The 27209-nt window shown below is 39.2% G+C and overlaps 1 protein-coding gene, 1 long non-coding RNA gene and 1 pseudogene across 2 annotated transcripts; 1 reads left to right on the forward strand and 2 right to left on the reverse strand.

Moving 5' to 3' along the window:
* The first annotated feature begins 1121 nt into the window (after nucleotides 1-1121).
* On the forward strand, nucleotides 1122-26917 carry LOC139475447 (uncharacterized; annotated as a pseudogene).
* LOC139473627 (uncharacterized) lies at nucleotides 12627-13645 on the reverse strand. The gene is made up of 3 exons (XR_011653958.1): nucleotides 13555-13645; nucleotides 13181-13322; nucleotides 12627-12751 (listed from the first exon to the last, which is right to left on the reverse strand). It is a non-coding gene; the product is annotated as an uncharacterized lncRNA (long non-coding RNA).
* Nucleotides 13795-19437, reverse strand: LOC139474017 (uncharacterized). Its single transcript, XM_071256873.1, has 4 exons — nucleotides 19296-19437; nucleotides 16370-16456; nucleotides 14532-15255; nucleotides 13795-13948 (listed from the first exon to the last, which is right to left on the reverse strand). The coding sequence occupies exons 1-4, from the start codon at nucleotides 19435-19437 to the stop codon at nucleotides 13795-13797; spliced, it is 1107 nt and encodes a 368-aa protein (XP_071112974.1).
* Nucleotides 26918-27209: the final 292 nt, after the last annotated feature.

Genomic DNA, 27209 nt, shown 5'->3' on the forward strand with positions numbered 1-27209 from the left:
TGTTTCAGAATTATTCACGGAAGCTTACCGGTTATTCGAAAGGACAATACAGGAGCCAAATGTTAACCACATTCACATAACTTCAGACGTGCTCATACAATCTGGAAAAACAAGCAAAGATGCCAACAAAGCTAAACGAGAAAAAAAACGGAACATTTTAAGGATTTTTCAGAAAATTGTATCGGCTCTCCGCAATTCGAAGGGAGGATGCATTCTTATTCATCTGTGTGACAGAACAGAGACAGTTTTCAACTTGTCAGCATTCGATGAATTTGCAGATCACAGTCTGAAATCATTGATTGGTGACAGATCCCTTTATACAGATGTCTTCGTGCGAAAATGGTTAAGAGAATATCCCAAGTTTGAAGATTACACCAACATAATTGTACTTACTGTCAGCTCAGGAAAGGGTGTTTCAACAGTAGAACCCAACACAAAGGTAGGATCTGATCACGAACTAGTAGACCCTTACTATTTTGAACTACTTGCTCTGCTGTCAAAACCTGACATAAAGTCAAAACCTGAAATCCGTGGAATCTCAAGCAATTTACTGTTCGAGAGTCGTAGCATACAGCTGAAATGCTTTCCGCAAAATAAAGGGGACGTTGTCAAAGATGGAAAAGAAACTGAACTTGTTGACTATATATGGAATAATCTACGTTTCAAACACTATCTGAGCTCATTTTCAAAACTCTACGAGGGTGGATCTTACTACGTGGGGGTTGCCGAGGCGAAAACGTCTTCAAATCCAATAGTCGCGGGAATCCCCTTTCAAGGAGATGAAGACAAACTGAAAGAAGAATTTGAAAAAAAGTTAGAGAGTGTTGTGATACTTAAAAGAGATGGTACAGTTCATATTGGAGATTCTTGCAAGAATCTTATTGAAACCCATCTACACTCATTGGATAATAGTGACAACCAAGTGCTCGAGATAGCTGTACGTTTTGTTGCTGGAATTCTGTTTTATGACAATGGGCCCAAAGCCTACAAAATCGTACCCAGTGTTCAGCCTGTTGTAACAGAAATCGACTTCAGGGCATGGTGCCAAAAGTTTATGCTCCTGTGTCCATAGCAAATGGTGTCTATTAAAAGCTAAACTTGGTCTATATAGTTATCTGACAATGTCGTCAGATGAAACCGATTCAAGTTTATCTTCATCATCGGATGAGGACATCATGTGCGCTCCATGTGATTTGGAAGATATGAGTTCAAGTGATGTAGACGGATCTAGAGGCAGACAAGGACAACAACCGAAATATAGTTTCGTGAAAGGTACCCTTAAATAACTTCCCAACTGCATAACAGACTATTGTTTATCAAAAGCCACAAAACACATTCTTTAGATGTCTGATTCCAGGCAACACAATTTGCTATTTATGCTTTGGCTTATATTCGAGACCAGTTATTCTCTTCCTTTGGCGTTTTATATTTAATAATGCAAGTTCGGCAATTTATGACAATCTCTTTTACCTAAGTATTTTATGTTTTGCATTATTTGTGTGTTGAGCATGAATGTAATGATGAAATAAGACTACTTAATACTTACAATTTGACGGTAACTTTCAAAGATTATCTTCTCAGTATGGTTTGTTATTGCAGTGAAGGAGACCTCACAGGTCAGACACCTACTCGATTCTTTCAACCTGGAAGCCTTCGAGGACGAACTTGAGGCTTATTTCAATGATCTAACAAAGACAAACGGTATGTATTTAAATTTATATTTTAGGTATGAGGTTAAATTACCCTTAGGAATGGGTGAGCCAATTATCTAAGACGTAACATGGAGTTGCTTACACGTGTCACAAACCTCAAATTGTGATTCTCGCTTTGTCAGTTCCATGTCCGTGATCAATGGCTTCACAAAAAGTGCATCTGCATCAATTGCTTCGCCCTCCAACATGAAGGTGACTATTCTAATAAAACGGAGATTCTGAAGTTTGTAATTTCCACAATGAGCATGGCAGTATTCATTAATAAGACACACTGTTTTGGGTTGCTTTAAAGTTTTAGCCTGAATTTGGCTGCCGCCGCCACCAACAGACATCTCGGAAATAAATATCCTAAATAGCCTTGGTTATTTGTATTGCCTCCGGCTTTACTCAAGAAGGTGTGTGTTTTTTTTCATGTCAATGAAACTTGCTACAGAAAAGATCACAAAAGCTAGAAGTGATCTATTTTTAAGGTCAAGGCCATTCTTAAAATATGTTCACCATTTTCTCTAAATGCCTTTTTCTGCAAGTGTGTTTTGTTTGTTTCATATTTACATTAAATACTTATGAATGTACAGAGATGACAATCTTGCGACATCGAAAGTTAATCGTGGTGACCGTTAACATCACGGATCTTAAAGTGTATCATATCAATAAGATGTATATTTCTCTTACAACCTACGGACATGTTTTTTGGCACATTCATATTATGGCGACCGTGTGATAATGTTGTATGTGGTAGTGACCTGCTCTCAATGAGTAACATCATACTTGGTATATATGATGAACATCCCTATGTCATGTTCTTGAAGTACTGATACTGAGAGTCAAATATAGTAGGATGTCATTTTGTACATATCATCCTTAGGGTGAGGCATTGAAGTGGTAAGGTTCTGTGTGACATTTGAAGAGTGAGGTCAAGTTCACTGGCGTGAACATAGTTCTGCCGCTGTTCCGACACATGTATATGTAAATGACTGTTTGTATAGCACCCATATGTTGTCAACTAGAAATAGGCAAGCATACGATTGGCTGAAATGAAGGTCAGAGTATTTAAACCGGTAGCTCACATAACTATCAAATTTAGTTGGCTGTATGCATGTGACTTTCTTTTCCAGTAATTTTGTATTACACAAGCATTATCCCAAACAAGAAGTTCAAGGCTCTCATGTTGTGGTGACAATACTAATTTCTTATTGTTTTCACACAGGCGAAATGAGAGTTTTCCCCAAGTCAATGGAGCTCTCAGTAGCAAAACAACATCCAAAGGTTTTGGCAAATTTCAAGTGTCTTGACTTGAAAGACGTCTTTGTGTATTTAGGGAGCACATTTGTCGTTACCTTAAACATGCACAATAAAAGGATAAGAATTCCGAGCAGGCTCATCTGTGATGCGTTGGTGTTTAGCAGCAACAAAGCCGTTCTGGTACTTAGCTTTGTCAATGGTCAAACAGACATGGCCAGGAGACTTGATATGTATAACAACTTTGTTGCTCGGGGTGTGATAGAAGCTCTGAGAACATTTATGAATGACATCAGTGTTATTAGAGGTGTCATCAATGAAGGAGACAAGCTAAGCTCATGTCTTCCGGTGCTGGAGAACCAAGCCATGTTTTTCAATCCCACTTCAATCTTCATGGATAAGGTTAAGCGGGATGCTGCTATCAAATCAATTCTAAGGTCTGTTTCAGTTACTCAAGCAGCAAATGTTTTTACACTGAATGCGAATGGCTCGTGTGGAAAAGGATTGTGTTTCTTAAAACTCAACGAATTTGAATTTTTATCTGAGTTCATAGACATGAAAAGTTCTATCTTCATGCACACCGTTAAGGGACAGAAGGACATCATAGCGCTTGAATTAGCAAGCAGGATATCCAGAAGTGGAAAGACAGCTATTCATATACATCAAACCGGTCATGATGAAGCGTTGAAGGCTCACAGGTAAATACCGTCAGTGTCATCATTACTTCCTTGAGAAACATATCACCAACATTATTCATTTAGGCAATGACAAGCATCGTGTGACATACATGTCACATCCAAATATACATATATGTAGCTCGTCCGAAACACTTTAAGCAGAAAATCTTTTATTCAATTTATTTTTAGAGGTAGCTGTGATGTAATTTTCTTTCTTTCCGAATAAAACGTAGTCTATCTGATGCAGGGAGAGGCATCCGAACTTAGATGTTTTCTCAACTGGATCTGATATTGAATGCGGGAAGTATAAACATATTTTTGCTGCAAAAATGGACCATATCAAAGGAGATAAAAATATTGGTGGAAATATTTGCATCATATCCAATACAAAAGCAGGTGAGCATTACATTTTCCTGATTTGGAATTAGGTGGATGATAACATGCGCATCAAAAACATTTGATGGGTTTATATTAACCATTGTTGATACATACGGGTGCATGTAAAAGGATGAATACATTATTGTCACCACTGGCAAATTTATTAAAATTGTAAACCTCTTTTTAGGCATACTTGTGATCGGCGGATCCGTATACCAAATAAAGAAAACCAAAGTAATGAGTGTAATTATATACCATTGATAGTATACCAGAATAGGTATATCTTTGAATAGGTTGCTTTTGACGTTACTTTGTATGTTCAATGTATGTGCTCTACCATCAATTTCAGGATAATGCACACTGTTTATCTTTAATTTAACAGATTCCAAATCTTTGAAGAAACTTACCAAGAATCCTACCAAAAGACAATCTTGGCTTCCACATTTTTTCCGAAAGACAGCCACTGTGCACGTAAGTAATAAAGTGCATGTACGTTGAACTTGTGGATGAAAATTAAATTGCTTATTACATTACAAGTACAACTACTTGTGTAACATATCATAGCGCTGATTCAAATGATCTGCAGAACCATACCTGTGTTCGTGGGTTTCAATAAAGTCACAAAAGTCTAGGATATATATTTGTAACACTTTTGGCTATTCTCACACATTGACCTGACATTCTATCATAAGAACACTTACTCACTTACTCACATAACATATTTGAAGTGATGTTATCTTTATAGATATCGCAAGAGTCTGGAATGGGTAAGTAATATTTAATCTGGTCTAGTCTAAAATGTATAATGCCAGAGATATCCAGAAATACCCATCAAATATGCATCTTGTTATAGGGTAAGTAATAATTGCAGGAAACTAAGTCCTGACATAAGTCATTCAATGGAGGGCCCCAAGCACACCGTGCTTGTCCTAAGAGCCGATTACAATGGGGGAAAAGTTTCCGAAAGGTTTATTTTGTTTTTAAATATAAACCATATGGGATCATTCCAACACATGTTGGGAGAGTTATGTGCGTTTCATGTCAAATTGTCGAAGTCTAATAGTTGGTCTCTAAGGTCCAAGGCCAGTGAAACATGTGTGCGAACCATTTTGTCAGTATACAGAATATGATTTTAAACACTTTCATAATGTCCCGTCTCTTGACAGGCGCCAGATGAAATTATTGGATCCAGGATTTATTCCTAGAAAATTAAAAAACGTGGGATGACAAGATGCAATAATATAATTTTTTAAAGTTTGTGACTCAAATTATAATTCCCATTCAGTTTTAGCCATGAATTGTTGGAAAGGCATTACTTAGAAGTTGACGGATGACAAAGTAGACACAATTTATGAATAACCACTTCGTTAATACTGTAAAGGCAATTCTTGCTTGACAACGGTATAAGGATCTATTCCGATACGTCGCCTTTACAGTATTAAAAAAGTTGTTATCCACAAATGATGTCCACTTAGTTTTAGCACTGTTTGTAGTTTCTTTGAGAGGCATTTAGAAAGTGGACTACAAACATTAAGTAAGGATAAGAAGGGAATTTATGGATGTCAACGTCTTTATTATGGATAAAGAAGTTCCCATCTATAAATTCTCTTCATGTGTGTTCGAAAGGAATTAATTCCACAAAACTGAATGTTTTCATATTCTTTACCATTTAGTAACAGATCAAAGTTAAGATATGTATGCATTTTTTACAGAAAAGGCTAAAAGACAAAAACAGTTTGAAGGAACCCTATCCTCAATGCAATATTGACCGGTATCGATTTGCTTACATGGTTGCAATTCAGATTTTTGATTGATAATAGTATAGTTTACTTGTCATGCAAGTTGTGCAGCTTAAGAAACTTTAAGGAACTCAATATGTGGGTACAGCGTACTAGTTCGTAGCAACAAACATATCATAGCTTTTCATTTTCCCCTCTAAAGTAGTCTAAACAGGGCACAACTAAAGTTTATATACCTTTGTTTCATGTTGGTCATGTGTAGTACTACAGTAAATACAACTTATAAAACAGTTGCATGTTACTCGAGATACAGTTTAGTGTTGTTTGCTTGAACTGTTCAGAATATACACGAATGAGTTATTTGACTATTTGAGAACTTGACTGGGCTCTATGCGTAGACAGGTAGAACAAGCGTGGCTTACATGTATATAGGTACAGCTGCGACAGCAAACGGGCTGGATTTCACTTCACCGTTTGTTCTCACAACTGTCACTTTTACATTCCGATGAAGTACTGTCATTCGTCGTCTGTCTATTACATGATGTTCGATATCATATCTATATGCTTATACACAAAACGCAGGCCTATAACAATTTTCTTTGCAGAACGTAGGTACCAGTCGATGCCGAATTTGTCAGCTGAAACTACGGAGGTGGAGGTGTATCCAAATCAGAAAGTATGTGTATGTGATAACTGACAAGATCCATCCTTATGAAGATGTAGCTGGTAGATATTCGGAAATCAACTCAGTGCCCAGCAAAATGTGCCCAAATCTTGCAGACTATAGTGTCCAATGAATACAGTTTGTTATTTAGAAATCAACTTAATTAAAACAATGTCATTTGCAAATACTTGTGTACATGTGATCCTACTGTTGATGAGAAAATGTTTCTTGTTGACGTCCGAATTAAATTTGTAATTTGAAACCACGGAGGAAAGACTATGTGTAGAGATGTATCTAAATCAGGAAGTATGTGTTTCGGTTACTGTATATAAATCCGCCTTATGAAGATGTAGCTGGTTGATATTCAGACATCATCTCAGTGCCCAACATAATGTGCCCAAATCTTGCAGACAAGTGTCCAAAGCATAGAGCTCGTTATTCATATTTTTTAAACCAAATAAGTTGCTATTAAAAATTCATAGAAATTGCTTGTGTGTCTGTACAGTAGAGGAGAAAATGTTTCTTATTGACGTCTTGTAAATCATTACGATGGTTATTGCTTGCTATTCCAATAAGCTATATCATGTCGCTTTTGTTGAAACTGACATTTTCCAAACAAGCAATCATATTACAGGGAATTATCCGGGTTGGCAAGAAACCACTGAATGTTGAACCGGTGGGTAAATATACCGTTGCAACAATTACGACTGCAACCCAGTTAACACTGCAACCGTCTTCATCTTTAGCAAGTGCCGAGTCTGAAGATCCAAAACGTTAGTATCAGAGAGTAATCATTCGACATTCAGGGTAGCGGGGATATTTTTTTGAGAAAAGTTGTCAAGCCACGTTTTACTGAAAAATACATATGTCTCGAACAGTAGGAAACACATCATAATAATGTGCCCATGTCTTGCAGACCCGCGTCCAAAGAATACTGTTTCTTATTTGTATAATGATTAAGCACCTGTTTAAGTTGGAGTGAAATGTGTGTTCCTAAACCACTTCTAATATGCCTCAAGTAGATGGTATAAGATCGAAGATGGATACACAATGATCAGTTTGTTCAGCTGTACCATTACCAGCGAACTGTGGCTTGTGAATGTAGAGTGAAATACGATTAATGCAGATTTGATGATAACGACATTGGACTGTAGGATCATGTCTATCTAATGTACCTAGCTTCTTTCATATATGTTTTTTGCTGGACGTTAATATGACATATGAGTTGATATCAATATGACCTGATGTTGGCTCAAAGTGGCCGTATAACATTAACATGTGCATATTATTCTTTTAGGTAAGTCAGAAGTCCATATCAAGGTAAAGTTCCTCGGGAAACGTTTTATTTTGACACCAATCTTTATTCCGAATATTGTCAATACAAGCGACAAAAGCCTTCCCATATTCATAAGAAATCTCCGCCAATCGTTTTTACGATTCCGACTATATCATGAGTATGTGTTAATGAATCACGATAAAATAGTGATAATATCAGGTGTTCGCGAAAAGGTGAGCGTATCCTGCCCCACAGATGGTACCCGTCACAAACACATGCAAAGGCAAGTCAAATGTTCGACTGAAAAAATCACAAGAACATACAGCTCAAGTCAAAAAAGGGAATTGCATCTAATATCATATTTGTCACATATGCCTCATATTTGTATATGTCCTTCACATGTCTGTCACATAACATTTTGAAAGCTTTACTGAGGTCTTGAATGTTGTAACCTGGATAAAACAACTTCAGAACAAGGGTGTATAACGTCCTTTGAAATCGCGGTAGGGAGAGCATGCTCGGTTGTACTTCAAAAGGGAAAGTTGACTATTGGAAAGTTATGCCACCTTTGCCTTACATAACTTTGACAGTGTGATTCACACACATTTTGCTAGTCTCATGGGGGCCAGAATAAACAACATCCATCGATTCATTCACTCACTCTTGTCACACCAGCGTTTATGCCAGACATATAACATGGCGCGAAGTTCTGCTGTATCATTGAGACTATGCTGATTACAATAATTCCATTACAGAGACAACATTCCACAACATCAGAATCAGACAGTGCTTATGACCAGGATAGCCTTACAAGTGAGATTTCCTATGGTGAAAGACCAAGAGGACCAGTGGCTTCCATCTCTCGACGTTCTTCGGGATCAAGTGGTTATCATAGTAGGGACAGAAGTCCCAGCCGATCAGAAAAATCTACAGGAGGACAAGAGTTCCAGGAAACAAATGACTGACAACATGGATGCTTGTATAAGGAAAGAGACAAATCGTTTCCCTCGAATTATAGATCAGCTTGTTATCCATTCTTGGAAAGCTTTTGGAGAGATTTGTAACCATTTTCACTGTTACTTACCTGCACTTTTCAATACCAGACACACTCAAATCATGGAATGACCTTTCTCGGGAATGTAGACTTTCTTCTACACTTTCATATTTTAAATATAGTTTTAAACCTGAACATTACTTCCTTGTTACTTATTATCTGGAGATAGAAGTGTAAATATACTTCATACTAGTTTAAGACATCCCTGTTGCTCCCTCAATGAATATTCATTTTGAGTCAGTTTGTCAGGAAACTCAACATGCCTGCGTGGATATCCTTGTGAAAACGTCTGATACTGTTCAAAACGGCGTTAAACCTCTCTCTCATAGATTGCTGGTTTGTGCTCTTGACAAGACGATGTATGGTCTGTGTTTATGAAACCATGTATTTTTCTTCTGTCATGCTACTTCATGAAACTGTGTGTTTGTTCTGTCATTCTGCTTTATGAAACTGTGTTTGTTCTGTCATGCTGCTTTATGAAACTGTGTGTCTGTTCTGTCGTGCTACTTCATGAAACTGTGTGTTTGTTCTGTCATGCTACTTTATGAAACTGTGTGTTTGTTCTGTCATGCTACTTTATGAAACTGTGTTTGTTCTGTCATGCTTCTTTATGAAACTGTGTGTTTGTTCTGTCATGATTCTTTATGAAACTGTGTGTTTGTTCTTTCATGCTACTTTATGAAACTGTGTTTGATTTGTCATGCTACTTTATAAAACTGTGTGTTTGTTCTGTCATGCTACTTTATGAAACTGTGTTTGTTCTGTCATGCTACTTTATGAAACCGTGTTTGTTCTGTCATGCCTCTTTATGAAACTGTGTGTTTTTTCTTTTATGCTACTTCATGAAACTGTGTTTGTTTTGTCATGCTACTTTATGAAATTGTGTGTTTGTTCTGTCATGCTACTTTATGAAACTGTGTTTGTTCTGTCATGCCACTTTATGAAACTGTGTTTTTTTCTGTCATGCTACTTTATGAAACTGTGTTTGTTCTGTCATGCTTCTTTATAAAACTGTGTTTGTCTGTCATGCTACTTTATGAAACTCTGTTTTCGTTCTGTCATGCTACTTTGTGAAACTATGTGTTTGTTCTGTCATACTACTTTATGAAACTGTGTGTTTGTTCTGTCATGCTGCTCTATGAAACAAGACTTAGTATTTAAGTTGTGACATTTGACAAAAGCTTTCGACCTGACAAAGGAATTTCAATTTTGATGTAGACGTATTTGTGCAAAATCGATGTTACAATACCAAGGCGGAAATTGGAGCGGGGGTACCACAAGGATGGACGAAAGTTGCTGAAACTTTGTTTGCGAACATTTCGTGTATAAAGGACGATACACAACATTTCAGCCAGATTATGAACGTAATGAAACGTTGTGTGTCGCGTATATTAAATGCATGTTCTAATCTGTAGAAACTGTAATAATTTATGTTCTGTGTTGCGATATATATGCGTTGTTGGAATCCATTGTTCGCTTATCCGATACGCAGTGTATACATTGTTATGAGTTAAGCCAGAGATTGAAGAGAAAGGTAACCTCCGAATAATTACGTGTGGAAAGAATGCTCAACAGAGAACTCCACGGGCTGGTGTAGTTAGACAATTTTATTCAAACTAAGAACCAGTTGCAATAGGAACATAGCCTACACTATAGACAATTCGCTGGTGCATTAGTTCACAAGAATAAATGATAATACAATGCAGTAATATTTACAATTATTTGAAAAAGAAAAAATGACGAGTTGGCGAAAGGGCTGTCCTGTCACAACAGGGCACATGCAGACGTAAGTTGGATTGTATAATGAACAACACTCTCTATTAACTAATACGCCCACTGTTTATATATACAAATTTGACTTATAACAGATTCTCATGAGCAGGGAGATTGAATGCGGTCAGAAGCCCCAAACCAGCACAGGTCGCCCTAGCAACAAACAACACCACCAAAAGACTGTTGTTTATTCCAGCAACAAGGAACACAACACAGAACAGACCAACGTCCTGTCCAAAGGCCTGAAGTATATCCCTACCAGATCACTACGGAACCATAATGACTTCATAACTGATATTGAGAAAGGTCTCTAGCAACTCACACCTGTGGGGACGGTCGACTATCTACGTCATCAGATCTGTGACATTCTTGCCAAAGCCGAGTCGCAAATCCCTATCCTCACCAGAGCTGAGAGAAAAGTCATCAAAGAACTCCGAGATGACAAGACCATTAAGATTGCCCCTGCAAGACCACAGTTATCATGAACACTGTCCAAGACCCCACCACCTACTCCAAGATCCAGAAGGAACCAAATGCCAAACTACTACTCCAACATAAAACCCTCCTCAAACAACTTAAAGCCAAGTTTGAATTGGGCCAAGCACCATTAAGATTGCCCTGCAAGACCACAGTTATCATGAACACTGTCCAAGACCCCTCCACCTACTCCAAGATCCAGAAGGAACCAAATGCCAAACTACTACTCCAACATAAAACCCTCCTCAAACAAGTTTGAATTGGGCCAAGTACTTCACAACTATTCCCCTTCAATCACCCCAACCACCATATGCCAGAGTCCCAATCAAAATCCACGAGAACTCTCCTAAAGTCTGTCTAAGTGTATGTTCCCGTGACACTGTCTTCTACAACACAGGCCAACACCTCACCAGAATTCTTGCCCCTTTGGAAAATCAGCTGACTTTCATCTAAGACTCCACCGAATTCTGCTCCAAGCTCAAGAACATTACCGACCCAGATCAAATCATCAGTTACGATGTAGTAGACATCTTCACCACCTTACCCACAGATGACACTCTGCAAATTCTCCGCCGTCTCATCACTGAAATGTGCTTGTATCCAGAACCCCAAACAACAGAATCCAAACCAGCGTCCATATGAATCCCTCCCATACCAATCAGAACATCCACTTCAGCCATCACCCTTTCTTCTGCTGACCCCAAACCTGAGATCGAACGCCTCCGCCAAGTCTTCACTCACCTCAACGATTATCCCTAAATCAACCATAAACCTGTATCATTGCCCTTTCGTAGCGCCCTCCCATTCATAAGAAAAGCCTCCCACATCAGCAGCCGCCTCCTCAAACATCAGGCCAAAATTGACACCTACTTCACCAGTTCTACCTCCCTCAATAACCTACTAAGAGCCAAAGGCAGAAGCACAACCAAACGTCAAGAACCTAAAGACCTGGTGTATAAAATTGACTGTAACTGTCGACAATCTAAGTAGGTGAAACATCCCGCTCATCAACACCAGAATCAAAGAGCACAGACTGCAACCATCAAATCAGACAGTAAATCAGCGATCTCGGACCATATTAGCATGTTATCCATAAATTGTGTCTACTTTATCATAAATGTATCGTATACACATATTTAGTATATAAGAAATATGTTTGCGTATGATAAAAGCTATATTAAGAGATGGTACTTTTTAGTTCGGTAATATCGGGGAGAGAATTTGAACATTCTTTTAGTAGATATAGTGCTTTGTTGCAATATTAATTAAATTCAAGAAGTTATTACGTTTTTTCTTTAAATCCAAAGATGCGGTTATCAAATCTGCTGTTCCAATCACAGGTGGTTATAATGATTTGGTACCTACGATTGACCAATCAGAATCGAGTACTTCACAAATTTATGTACTAATATAAAATAACTTCTTAACTTTAAATGAAAGCATCCCCAAAATTAACATTCTTCAGGAATATCACTTTTGCGTATGACATTACAGCCAGAACTACATTTAGAGAGAACATGACATGTATAAACATAACATACAGTTGTACTGATGGCACAGTTCTCAAGTGTTTTGAAAGGTCATTCACTTGAAAGGAAATTAAAACAATCAATGATGCTTTTAAAAAGACGACCACTGCGACGTCATGTGCGAGGAGAAGTTTTCTGTCTTGTTTTTTGGATGTTTTTCATGTTGTCTAGTTGACTGTAAGTTGATCCAGGAAGAGATGCAGTCGACCCAAAAGCATGGTTCACGTAGAGGTCTAGGGTTGAAAATAGAAAAAGTGAAACATATAACATTGTTTAACATTGTAAGGCTTATTTTAGAAATGTTAAATGATTGTCATTAGCATCAACATTACATTAATGAAACTTCAGAATTAGTATACTTTTTAAGTACAAGATTAGTTTCTATAGGTGATGCGGACACAACTGATTTCCTCTGAAATGTAGAAAAACAACCTGCCGAGTTGAAAGGCCCACACAAATGTATACTTGCATTCAAACCGTGCCTTGTAATCATACTTATCAGTTAGTGTGATAATGTCTTCATTATCTTTCACACCTGCTTTGCAACTGTTCTGTTCAGTATGAACTAGGGATGTTTCTCAATGATAATAATCAAGTAAACTGAACTAAAATTGTGAAAGAAATTATTATGATGCTTAAGATATATATAATATTTGTCCTACCAGCAAGTCCAATCTTTGGTAGAAAGTTTGTAATTTGTCTCTTTTCCAACATGGATTGAGAACGTTGTAGACTTCGATTTTCGGGTGTTATACGTTTGCGTCGCAATGACGAAAACAAAGGCCTATTTCTTGATTTAGGAAACTGTGGACACAAATTGGTTATTTTGTTAATACATACGCCAAACATATTATGTACATAGTTATTTGTATTGACAAAAGAGAACAATTATAATGTTTGTTATTCCACATCAGTGGGGGACGTTAGTGTTTAAATTCATGAACCATAAAACATAAATGCTTTGAATTCACGTGATATACAAAGGTAAGAGATGTACATGTAGCAAAACATTTCATACTGAAGCAAGAGTGCATACCTCCTTTGTACTTGCTGGGATGTAATGATGGCTTTCCTTTTCAAGTGAAGATACCACTTTCTTCGTTAACACTTCACGTTCAATGTTGTGTTCTAAATGGTACAATACATATATATTAAGTGTGAGACCATGCAGCGATCATACTGACTATAAAATATGAATGTCCCCTAATCAATCGAAACATGTCCAGCTGTACATATGGCTGTTTCTTATGTCAAAGTTGTCATCATGTGTTAAATATCAAATTGAAGGATGAAGACTTTCCTTACCTGAAACTGACAAGTTGACCTCACGACTGAGCGAGTCTCTATCAAATACCAAGGGGGGATTTGCCTCGCTGGCTGTATCATATCCGTCCTTCGTTGGTCCAATGTCCAACTTTGGATAGTGTTTCCTAGTGTACAAAATGAGACGCGTGAATATAAAACCACAGTTTCATAATGCGTTTACATACTTTTATCTTGCGAACATGATACAATTTCTAAGTAACTAATAATTGTTTTCTGTGTATGGAGGTATGAATTTAATAACCGATATACGCAATGTAAAACCGGATGCACGCCGGTATTTGTACGTTTATAGCTGCATAAAACAAGAATATATTGAAGTCAGTAGTTGTTATAAATAAATACGTCAGCAATAATAACTTCACAGACTGCTTATATAATCATATAATCATAACACAAACTAACCGTAGGCAACAATACGAAATCAGTGACATCGCAGAGTGTTATAATGGGGACATGCCCCTCACATTCTATTATCGGCCAATCGGGAACTAGTAGTTTGTTAATAGGTGTATTTATATATATATGTGCTCAGATTTATTCAAGCCCTTGTTTTGTTCAAGTATATACATCATTATGTCACCGAGAACACATGTTCTGTTTTATTAAATGAATACATGTGTTCGGACGGAATGCATGTCCACGCCAAACAAGTACTCTTTGTTGTATTAATATCATTTCGGCTTTTACCTTAAGTTCGTACGTTGCTGTTCAGTAAGCCCGGGTACAAGTATTCGTATCTTGCTCAGCCTAGATAGTCTACAGGCTGATTCTAGAGCCAGCCTGTTGTTTTGAACAGTGATTGATTTCTGATGAGGAACGGCAACATCATCAATCAGTTCAATCATCTCTACAAATTCCAGTTTGCTCAATGTATAGGCAGGTACGTCTTTTCCAGATTCTGTTTCTAGCAAAGACACTGCTTTACATTCTGCTACTGCCTGCAGGATCGATGTGGCTGCAGCTCTACTCCGTGGCCTGTTCATTTCCTTGGACTCTGCTATGCAAAAAGATGTTGCCCTTTTTGCAATCTCTTCAATTCTTGTCTTGAGTTCAGCATGTTCTTCAACAACTCCATTTATCACACTGATATTGTCCTGCAGTGACTTCCGCATAATTGTGGTGATGTGTCTCGCCAAAAGTGAATTGTATAAGACATACTTCTCAGGTTTATCATCCATTCTCACAAAACTTAGAACAGTGACGGGTTTGCTGTGTGTAAAAATGATGACATCGCAAATAAGCTGCTTGGGTATTTTGATTCTGTCATTGTCCACGTTTAGGCTTACAACAAGAGACCTCCCGAGGTACATGAATGGCTGATCATACTTCAAACCCTTCAACCCATCAATTATACACGCATGGTTGTTAGATAGATACTCTTTCAGCTTCAGTGGGAAAAAGACGCACTCATCTGGGAAAAAAACATTTTTGTAATTAACCATATGTTCCATCAGCTCTTGGTGTCCACGTTTCTCTTACAACTTTCAATCGAACATGTTCTTTCTAAGCAGAGCGTTACCTGTATTTTACGAACAGTCCACGTGAAACATTACATCAAGCAATTATTACTGATAACTACCAAGGGTATGTCAACATTTCCCTTCAACTTGAATAATGGGTTGTATCCATTAACACACAAAGTATTTAAAAAATCTTCCTATACCTTCAAATTTGGAACCATACTTAAGTAAGTGAGTAGGTAAATTCTTTTAATACTTGTTCTTTCCAGGCTTTGAAATATTACTTTAATTCCCAAGGTACGCCTATTCATATTCGGGAAAATGGCAGAATTCACATATTATAGGGTTACGTGGTTGCCTTATTGTAAGCCATTACTGTCTACTACAGTCATAAAGTTACTTTTTTTACAATGAATTACATTCGCCAGTGATGTTTCGTCGCTTTTTTCACATTTGATCAAAATATAATTATTCTGGAAATGGAGACGATATACCACGAATCATAATCGGGGCGAATATGGGATAATAGAATTCTGGTATGCTAAAGGAGTGAGTCAGTTTTCCCGCCGCGTTTAACAGTATTCCTGTTATATCACAATGTGTCAGCTTAAAGTGGTGGGAAAACCCCACAGGATGCATGTCTCAGACGTTTACAACTTTGGTGAAACCCACAAGCATAGGTATGGTGCTGACAAACCTTGAAACATAATCGGGGCGAACTGGTATTTGAACCAACAATAATAGGGTTTCTTGATGCTCAATGGACGCAACTCTGCATGGCGAAGTGCGGAGCATTAGACGACTGGGGCGTCCATGACCCTGACAAGCCTGAAGAATTTAACTATATACAGCAAATGCCGGTGCCTTAGACCGATGGGCCATCCTGTCCGGATCTGGTCTGTTCCCTTGACCATCACTCACGACCTGTGTTACGGGAAGATTACAATGTGAGTTCAGGCTGACTTTAGTTTGCTCATTGGTCAGTCACAAATATGTGAATATACCATTAAAAACATTTATTATCTGCAGAAGTGTTAAAGCCGAAACTTTTGTAAGGATAAATACCTTCTTTTCTTGATTGCAATTTTTCCAAGTAACTCTTGTCAGTATTTCCAAAATGTGCACCACACACTGCAGATCTGCCCTTTACATCTGCAAACAATTTTTGTTTAAGCTTTAGGTTTAAGAAATATGCACGTGAAAGTGCGTAACTGTTAGTATCAATGTAGCGTAAGGCATACCAGAGAATTTTCTCTTGTAAAGTCGTTTTCCCAACCGGAAGTGATGGAATTTAAACGGCAATGTACATGTATGCGACTTTTTTTATTACTCTAAAGCTATTCCATTAATTGGTGACATTGTGACATTATCATTCTATTTTCATGTCACGTATGTATAGTTACTATCCAAATCATCCTTTGAGAACACATATGTAATTGTAGCCTGTTAAAATAGAAAATTACCATTTAAAAGATATTTCACTGAGTTTCCCAGTGATTTTCTCCCATCCTAATGTGGGTGTCAACCTTGCTTTTATGAGACATTGTTGTGTGATTTAGGAGTTGAAGTGGAAGGAAGTGCCCAGTATAAAAGTAGCCAGTTGCTTGATTACTAATCTTGATTACCAGACCTTCACAATGTGACATCTAAGGAATTTCTGTTATGTCAGCATTTTAGCAGATTATCAATCAAATTAGTTGTGGCCCGATGACAGATCGATCACCCAGGGTCATCCAGAGACATTTTGTTTTGATCAAAACAAAGATTATAGTAATGAGGAGTGACATTTGTATGACGACGATATTTCGAGGTTTGAATGGGGGGTGGGTGTTTTAACAGATGCTCCTCCAATCTTAACAACCTACTTGTCACATCGGTTGACCAATAATTATACAGACCATAAAGATTAAAAACAGGGTCAATTATGTTATCTAAGCACCTTGCTTGGTGTATTTATTTCTTGAAACAATCAAGACACATATTGCAGAAGTTTTTACAAGACGAGATGACGTGACAATCTTGAAGCTGATTGAGTGTATCTAGGTGTCTGTATTTCTTCCAAAACTATTTAGAACTGTGATACACGGTTTTTATAACGTTCTACCCTCGTAATTTTTGCATCGGGAATAGATATTTTTGTGCAACTTCCTCAATCATGCCGGCCTTTAATATACTCACCAACAAATTTTCCTGTGACACCAATATTTTAGCGTATTTTTCAAACAAGTAAAGTTTGGTTTTCAATATTGTAGTACATGTATGGAATCAAGTCACAAAAACGCAACTGCTACAGAAAAGCATGCATTTTTTTGCAAGCCCTACTACCCAAGAATGGGTATAAAAACATGTGCGTTAACGGGATTCCATATGCATGGTTTAGCATCGTGCTGACAACCACCAATCAGAAAAACAACAAAATTACGCAATTATTCAACATTACGAAATGCCACGCCTCTCCGTAAATGAGCGTCTGCGAGCCATTGGAATGCTTGAAGCAGGATCGAGTCAACGTGAAGTTGAAAGACAATTTAACGTCCACAGAAACACCATTTGGTGTTTATGGCAACGTTGTCAACTGACGAACGCAGTCAGAGACCACCCTCAGAGTGGCAGACCACGCGTAACCAATAATCGACAGATAACTGGATTCTAACAACACACCTACGAAATCGATTCCAGCCAGCAACAGTGACTGAAAGAAGCATCCCTGGCCTTCGGCGAATATCTTCACAAACCGTGCGTCGCCGCCTCAAATGTGCAGGGATTGTCGCCAGAAGACACGCCAGACAACCCATTTTGACAGGAAACCACCGTCAAGCACGTCTACAGTGGAGCAGACAGCGTCTTCGCTGGACGGCATACAGTAGGGACAGGTTCTATTCACTGACGAGTCTCGTTTTTACCTCAGCCACAGCGATGGACGGATTCGAATGTACCGACGTCGAGGTGAACGTTACGTCAATCATTGTGTCATGGAAGAAGATCAGTTCGGGGGCGGCAGCTTTTTGGTATGGGCCGGGATTACAGCAAGACAGAGGACCCGTTTGATAGTGGTAGAGGGAAATCTCAATGGACAGCGCTACCGCGACGAGATCATCGGCCCTATTGTTTTGGTTCGTTATATCGGCGGCGTCATGGACCAGGCACTACCTTTCAACATGACAACGCCCCGGCCTCATATTGCTCGACTTGTTCGGGAATCTCTTCAACAAAACAACGTGAATGTCATCCCCTGGCCGGCTCGCTACCCTGATCTCTCACCAATCGAGCACATGTGGGATGAGATGGATCGGCGCCTTCGACGTCAACCACGTGTTCCACAGACACTCCAGGAACTTCGAAACATGCTCCAGCAGATATGGACAGATATCCCACAGAACCTTGTGCGACGCCTGGTCCATTCCATGAGACGAAGATGTGTTGCTTGCATCGCAACCAAAGGTGGACACACACGCTATTGATTTGTAAATTGACAATTTGGCATGTTCATGTTTATTTATGAAATCACGCATTTTCTGAAGTCAGTATGGCAAATTAAACCATTTGAACACTTACAGGAGTCTTTTATCTGTTGCAAACCGCAATCCTTTCAGATTTGGTAAAAAACATAACTTTGCATAAAATCTTATTCAATGTCACAGGAATTTTTGTTGTTCAGTATATAAAAAAACCTACTGTTTGATAAACACGCTACTCCAGCCTTCCTTGTCAACTACAACAAGAAATTAATCCCAAACACTGACTGACACTGAGCTTACTTTTCATCACGCTGCTTCCTACTCATAAACAATAATATGCACAGAAGCAACTTTCATCTTTGGTAATCACATGTACATGGTGTCGCAAGACTGGAATGAAGGTAATACATTTAGTGTATCTTCGATCAGTAGCAGTGGTAATGTGGCGGTAGCAATATTGCTTGAAACATGCATTTAAAAGGAAAGCAGGCATACATAGTAAAACATCATACAATAAAATAACATGGTTCTACCTGAGATAATCAGAGTTTTCATCGTGTCAACATTGTCCGGATTTTCATCCGATGATTCGGAACTCATAGGATCCAGTTCAAAGGGGCAGCAAGGCATGTCTTCATCTGATGGATAAGACAGGTAGGAATCGGAATCACTCATTGTACATGTAGTCAGTATCCAGTTCCTTTTGTACCATTCATATACCCTCGTGTATATTAAACAGTTCACAGTGCCAGGTAAGTCTGGTACAACAGCAGACAGTTATAACAAACAGCAAATGTAGTGGGTTTTGTTCATGCTTATTTCAACCTCAAGGATCTCACTTCTGTCATCCACTGAACTTTATCTATTTTCACAATGTGTTTCTTATCATCTATTATGTATGCAAGTGGACCATCGTCATAAAAAACTATGCCCCTTACACATTTGACTGCGAGTTCAAGAACAGAATTTCCAGCTTTGAGATCATGGAATTTGATTTCCATGACATTTTCCTCCTGCTGCCCATTTTTGAAGGTGTCGTCAAAACTGTAGATAGTAACAGTTGTCAGTTTCAGCTTAAAGAGTTCTGTGATGTCCGTCTTTGTACTCTTCAAATCAATTCCATGAACATCTGGAACTACTGATTTTTTTCCTTCCGTTATTCCAACATAAAAGGAGCCACCTAATGGCACTTTAGACATACACGTTAGGTATTCCTGAAAACGTAGATTCTTCCAAACGTAGTTAACAAAGTTCTCTTTCCATGAATTGTGTTTGCTTTCTGAACAGTACTTACGAAACGTGACTTCGTGAAAGGTTTTTAGTTCAATATGTCTATCCTCCCTCCAATCTTGATTGTCCTGGTGGAACTGCCGATCAACTGGTCTCACTGTGTCCTCACTCACTTGACGTGGTCCTTTTAAAAGCAATCTTAACAGTTCAAATGTTGAGGGAAACTCAATTTCATGATCTGAACACACTTTGGTGTTGAGACTCACACTGGACACACATGTTCCTTTGGCAACAGTTAAAATCAGGATATCCGTGAATTGTTGGAAATCTTTTTCAAGGCAGAGCCAGTTTCGCGAGTAGGAGTCAATAAATGAACAACCATCAGCAATCAATCTTTTTAAGCTTAGGTCAACATACTGGTCAAATTCTGCAATATTCAAATCTTCATTTGCTCGGTCAGTAATGTGAATAAACAAAATACCACCTCCGGAATTGCGCAACGCAGAGACACGCGTTTCAAATTCCCGCAGGACTAAACGCTTTTTTTTCTTATTTGGTTCGTTATATATTGATTCTTTTATGTGGAAGCAGATGACATTAGGTTCTGTACACGATCTTTCAAAGGAGTCATAAGCAGCCCAACACGTACACTTGCTTTTCTCTGAAAAAAGCCAAAGACTTACTTTTATATATGATTATCACAAACATTGATGATCACCATGTGTACTCAGGAAGCTAATTATAAGTTCGTACCAAAGTTGAGTTAAGTTAAGGTGGATAGTTATGTTTATGAGGTAGTGTTCTGAGACGAGAAGATGTGCATGTATACATAAATATAATGAACTAAAACGGCAATGATTTTAAAATAGCACCTAAACTGTATGTGTGATAATTCACAAAGCCTCCTGAACATTTTAACCACCTCAACACTATCATCAAATGCCACATTCTCCATTTCTTTGAAGCATCATCCACATTAAGTAAATGTCGATAATTCATATCGATAGACATAATAAACTAAGCGGCAAAAGAAAGTATAGGTTGGCAATTTGTAATTTTCCTAAAAACAGCGATAACTAGTGGAAATTGGGTTTTGGTAATATGACTGCCCAGGAACAGGTATCAAAAAACTTTTCACACGAACGCGCCACCTTTGACGGCGCTCTTGCGGTGACAAAAAAATGGTGAAACAGGTTTCCCGCCTATGACATAAACTGCACGTGCATGTTAGCTGTATAAATGCGTTCGTCTTTAGGGTATAACCACACGTGATGAAAGCACACAAAAGAAATGCCACGACTGTCACAGGAGCAGAGAGAGAGAGTCATTGGTATGGCCGAAATTGGGGCAACACAGGTCCAAATTGCCAGAAGGTTTGGTTGTACACCATTGACAGTAGCCAGGCTGATTCAACGGTACAGGCAGACAGGGAGGACACAGGACAGGCCTAGAACCGGACGACCCCCGAGTGACAACACCACCGGAAGACGGTCAGGTACGGCTCATTCACCCGCGAAACAGATTCGTAGCGGCGACGGCGACGGTAGCAACAGCGTCGGGACATCCCATTAGCCAACGTACAGTACAACGACGACTTCGTGCTGCTGGAATCCGAGCGTATATCGTCCTTTCCGAAGAATGGTACTGACTGCTCAACATCGACGCCTGAGACTGCGATGGGCGAGGCAGGTTCGACGCTGACAAGTGAGAAATTGGCGTCGAGTGCTATTTACTGATGAAAGTCGGTTTAACTTGTTTCGAAATAACGGCAGAGAACGAGTTTTTCGACGCAGAGGGGAACGTTTGGCTCAGGCGTGTATTCGAGAGGTCCATCCATTCGGCGGTGGAGGTGCCATGGTGTGGGGCGGTATTTTTGGAGATCAGAAGACTGATTTGGTGATTATACCGGGAAACCTGAACGCTGTGCAGTACAGATACCAAGTGTTGCAGCCAGTTGTGATTCCGTTCTTAAAGAACCAACAACAGGGGACATTGTTTCAACACGACAATGCCAGGCCCCATACTGCAAGACTGACTTGGAACTTTCTAAACCAGCAGAACGTTGACGTTATAACCTGGCATGCCCACTCACCCGATATGAATCCTATTGAACATCTGTGGGACCATCTTGACAAACAGATTAGAGCACGCCATTAGCCTGCCGTCAACAGACAAGAATTGCAGCAGGCCCTGAGAGACAAGTGGCAACGGATTCCAGTCCACGTCATCAAAAGACTGACGTCATCAATGAGACGGCGTATCACAGCATGCATCGAGGCAGCTGGAGGCCATACACGCTATTGAAGGCAACTGTGTCGACAATGAACTTGTAGTGTGTTTGACAATTTTTTGGTGACATTTCAGACAACGTTTCAAAATGAAATTTCTTACCCATTGTTTACCTTGAGCTTACATTACCTGTGATTGCGCAATTTCATTCAAACTGTGGTTGATCAATCATTTGTTACCCCTCCCTAGATTTTATTATAATTCACAACAAAACCTCTTTTTTATCGATCATGGAACTCGACCTATACTTTCTTTTGCCGCCCAGTTTAATTAGCTTTTGGAAAATTTGCTACCGTCTCAAAGTCCGAAGAAAAGGCAGTTTCAAACACAGACTTGCGGTATCAATGCTTTTCCCTGAAATGAATGAAACAGGCCTGGCATTCAATGATTACACAAATTTCCTGCAAAATTTACATGTAAATACATATATTTTCTGTACCTTCTGGTTCATCTCTCCTTGAATATATTGTTCTATTCATGTCAACAGCAGCGTTGGATATGTCAGTGTAAGACATCCTATCTTGTATTTGTGCACACGCGTAACACATGGGTATTACAGTTCAAAAGGCTATCTTGCAAATGACACTTTACGACGGTGTTGTCAAGGCAGTAAATAATACCCAGGGTGTAACCGACAGTAGTAATCTATACTCGCAAACAGGTACACGCGGGGTCGCTGGTGTGTTCATAAGACTGTTCACAATCCAATAAATACGACTCATAATCTATCTTTGTGCTTATGTCAGAAGGGAAATGTTGTTTGGTGTATCTCAAGATAACGTACATTTCATGAGCTGGTAATATTGGGCTCAACGCATCAGGCTGTAGGTCTGACGTGGATTTAATAAATACAACGGTCGATATTCATTTCAGCTCAACAGACAGTTGGTGTGTTAACAGAAGTAAAAAAGGATCTGCAGTGTTGGGTTCGCCACACATAAAAGCGCGATAAATATATACATGTACGCCGTCCTTGGGATCGACTGAATGAGGTTGAATAAGTAAGGACCCACTCGGCTTTATTGATTGTATTTGATCTTTGTCCTTCATTGGTTATGATTGAATAAACGTAATGCGCAGTTGATATAGGTAGGGTTTAGTTATCTACATGTGTGTTAGGCCGTTTTGTTGTTAAAATGTCACTGTCGCTTGGCAGATATGTATGTATGTATGTATGTATGTATGTATGTATGTATGTATGTATGTATGTATGTATGTATGTATGTACAAACTGGATAACCTGACGAAAGTCTATCCAAACAGTCGCACAAAATTTCTAAGGTATAATATTTGTAAACATTATGAGGCTGAAATAATGATTCCACACATCAAATTCTCCAAGTTACAATCGATAATTGACGATCGTTTGTTTAATAACTGATCGGTTGATTGGGTAAACAATGGATGTATAGATGGTTGAATGAACAGCTGAATATCGTGACCATGTATTTGATCATTTTGTAGTTTCAGAATTCACAGAAGCTTGCAGATTATTCGAAAGGTCAATACATGAGCCAAATGTTAATCACATTCACATAACTACAGACGTGTTCATACAATCTGGAAAAACAACAAAATATGCCAACAAAGCTTAACCTGAAAGACACGAAACATTTTCAGGATTTTTCAGAAAACTGTCTCGGCTCTCCGAAATGCGAAGGGAGGGTGCATTCTTATCCATCTGTGTGGCAGAAAGGAGACTTTTTAATTTGTCAGCATTCGATGAATTTAAAGATCACAGTCTGAGATCATTGATTGGTGACAGATCCCTTTACGCAGATGTATTCGTGCGAAAATGGTTTAGAGAAGTTTGAAGATTATACCAACATAATTGTACTTACCGTCAGTTCAGGCAAGGGTGTTTCAACGGTAGAACCCAACACAAAGGTAGGATCTGATCACTAAATAGTAGGTCCTTACCACTTTGAACTACTTGCCCTGCTGTCAAAACCTGACAAAACGTCAAAAGACCCTGAAATTCGTGAAATCTCAAGCAACAGATTTACTGTTCGAGAGTAGTAGCATTCAGCTGAAATGCTTTCTCCAAAAAAAAGGGAATGTTGTCAAAGATTTTGTTGACTTTATATGGAATAATCTACGTTTCAAATACTACCTGAGCTCAATTTCAAAACTCTATGGAAGTCTTTTTTGGTTTGTTTTTATAGTTACATTACATTCTTATGAATATACAGAGATGATAATCTTACGATATCGAAAGTTGATCATGGTGACCGTTGACAACACGGATCTAAAGATTATGGCGACAGTATGGTAATGTTGTATGTGATAGTGACCTACTCACAATGAGTATCGGGGGGCACGGCAGGCCCAGTGGTGTAAGGCGCCGCGATTCCCTGTGCAGAGGTGCGTCCCTTAGGCACGCCAGAAACCTATGATTGTGGGTTCGAATCCCGGTTCGACCCGATTATGTTTCTAGGTTTGTCAGCACAATACCCGTGCTCGTGGGTTTCACCGAAGTGGTAAACGTCTGAGACCTGCATCACTTCGGACTTTCCTCCCACATTAAGCTAACACGCCGCGATAGAACTGGAATACTGTTAAAAGCGGTGTTAAACCCAACTCACTCACTCACTTAATCTCATTCACCATTGTCCAATATATCGTAATCTTTTTCATCTTAATACTGGCTTCCAGTCAACTTGAACATACTTGTTACTGTATCATGTCTTGTTAATCATTTTTAGTCTATATGTACATCAATTATGCCTTATACTTAAACCTTATCGCAAATGTAAATCTGTCATCATCACACCTTGTACAAACGTCAATTATCCATGTGTATTTAACCTCCCTACTGCATATTCCTAGACGTCACTTGCTTGATAACATTGTCAGTATTAACACCGATACGACGCTTTCATTGTAGTAAAGAAGTTGTATATCCATGGAATTATCTCCCTTGTTAAACATTAAGGTGAGGTGAGATGAAATGGGGTTTACACGTCGCGTCCAAAATTATTGCACTTATGTTGAGACGTGCATGTACGTGTGTGTGTTTGTTTGGCTGCCGATTTATAGTGCTAGCTCACTGAGATACCATGCTGCAGTTTAACATGAATATCCCACTCAGACACAGTATACTCCGAGCCGACCAGTCCTTGTTTTAGCCCCTTAATGCCGAGCGCCAGACAGGGTAACAACAAGTACCATCTTTAAACGTCTTTTGGTATGACGCGGTCGGTGATCGAACCCCGGACCTTCCGCTCTCCGGTCGGACGCTCTACCACTAGACCACGGAGGCGGTCGTTAAACATTAAGATGGCCATTGCTTCATGTATATTATATTGCTGTTTCTGGAATTGATATTTTCAAAACAAGCAACTCATGTTACAGGGAATTACCCTGCTTGAACAGAAACCACTGAATAAGCTGGATGCACAATGCAGCTTTACACCAATTATGCCAGGAACCCAACTAGCACTGCAACCTCCCTCACCTTTACCACGTGTCGAGTCTGAGGATCAAACACTCAGAATACGTAAGTGTTACAATATTGCGTTTAGACACAACCAAGTCGTCGTGTTCAAGTAGGTAGACGGAGGAGTGAATATGACTACATGTATGCTCAAGCGGTAGTTGCTGCTTATATGCCTTGATAGTAACACAGGTCATTTATTATTGACAGTACCGTATGCATGATACTGTCTGCCATCCCTCAAATTTCAAATAATATTTCTACAGTAATGTTTAAATCAATAATCATACTGCTCGGATCGCTCAACTGCAACCGTGCACGGCGAAGTTAACCGTCTTTGACAACAGTGTCATGTGGACATGGAGTGAAACAACGACTGTAGGATCATCAGCACACGTGTTTTTGTGTATCCAGTGTACCTAGCTTTTTAACATGCCTAGTAGTAGTACACTGTTCGATGTAAACTGAAATTAATTTTCTTATGGTGGCTGTGATAGATTATCATGCATGCACGTGTGTGCGTGTGTGTTTGGCTGCTTGTACTAGTCCGGACTGATGCCGATTTATGGTGCTAGCTCACTGAGATACCATGCCGCAGTTTAACATGAATACCCCACTCAGACACAGTATACTGACTCGGAGCCGAGCAGTCCTTGTTTTAGCCCCTGAATGCCGAGCGCCAGCTAGGGTACCAACAACTACTATCTTTTGACGTCTTTTGGTATGCCGCGGCCGGGGATCAACTCCGGACCTTCCGCTCTCCGGGCGGACGCTCTACCACAAGACCACGGAGGCGGCCCGACTGTGCTCGTCATGAGGGACGACTAGCAGGATCCGGTTGTCAGGACTGCTGACTTGGTTGATGCATGTCATCGTATTCCAACTGCACAGGTTGCTGCCAGACTCGATTATTTACTGACTGTCGCCATAGAACTGAAACATTGCTGAGTGTGGCGTTAAACAACAAACAAACAATTCATATTTGATTTTTTTTCCATTCCAGAGACAGAATTCCATAAATTCGGAATCAGACAGTGATTATGACCAGAATAGTTTTACAAGTGAGAATTCCCATGAGAGAACATCTAGGAGACCAGAGTTTGTCATTTCTCGAAAGTCTACGGAATCAAGTGGTTATCAGAGTAGGGACGGAAGCCCAGGACGATCAGACAACCCCCAGAGAACGGAACAATCGGATGACAACCTAGATCCCCAACAGAAACTGTTTACTGAAAAGCTTCCTTTCATTTGAATGTGTGTGGTTGAATGTTCTTTGATTTTTTTTTATTGAGTATTCAGTACATGAGATGGTTAACTTAACTTTAGATATTATTTCTACAGTAATATAATCACGGTGGTGCTGTCAAGATCAATTAGATAACACCAGCTGGGTCAATTACCATGATCAGCAGCCCATCAGTATCTGAGTTGCATGGAACTACCACAGGCATCCACACGTACCATGTATATCCAGAGAAAGAAAACACTGATT

The sequence above is a fragment of the Haliotis cracherodii genome, unplaced genomic scaffold (assembly GCF_022045235.1).
Source record: "Haliotis cracherodii isolate W230 unplaced genomic scaffold, xgHalCrac1.p SCAF_3, whole genome shotgun sequence".
Classification (NCBI taxonomy): Eukaryota; Metazoa; Mollusca; class Gastropoda; order Lepetellida; family Haliotidae; genus Haliotis; species Haliotis cracherodii.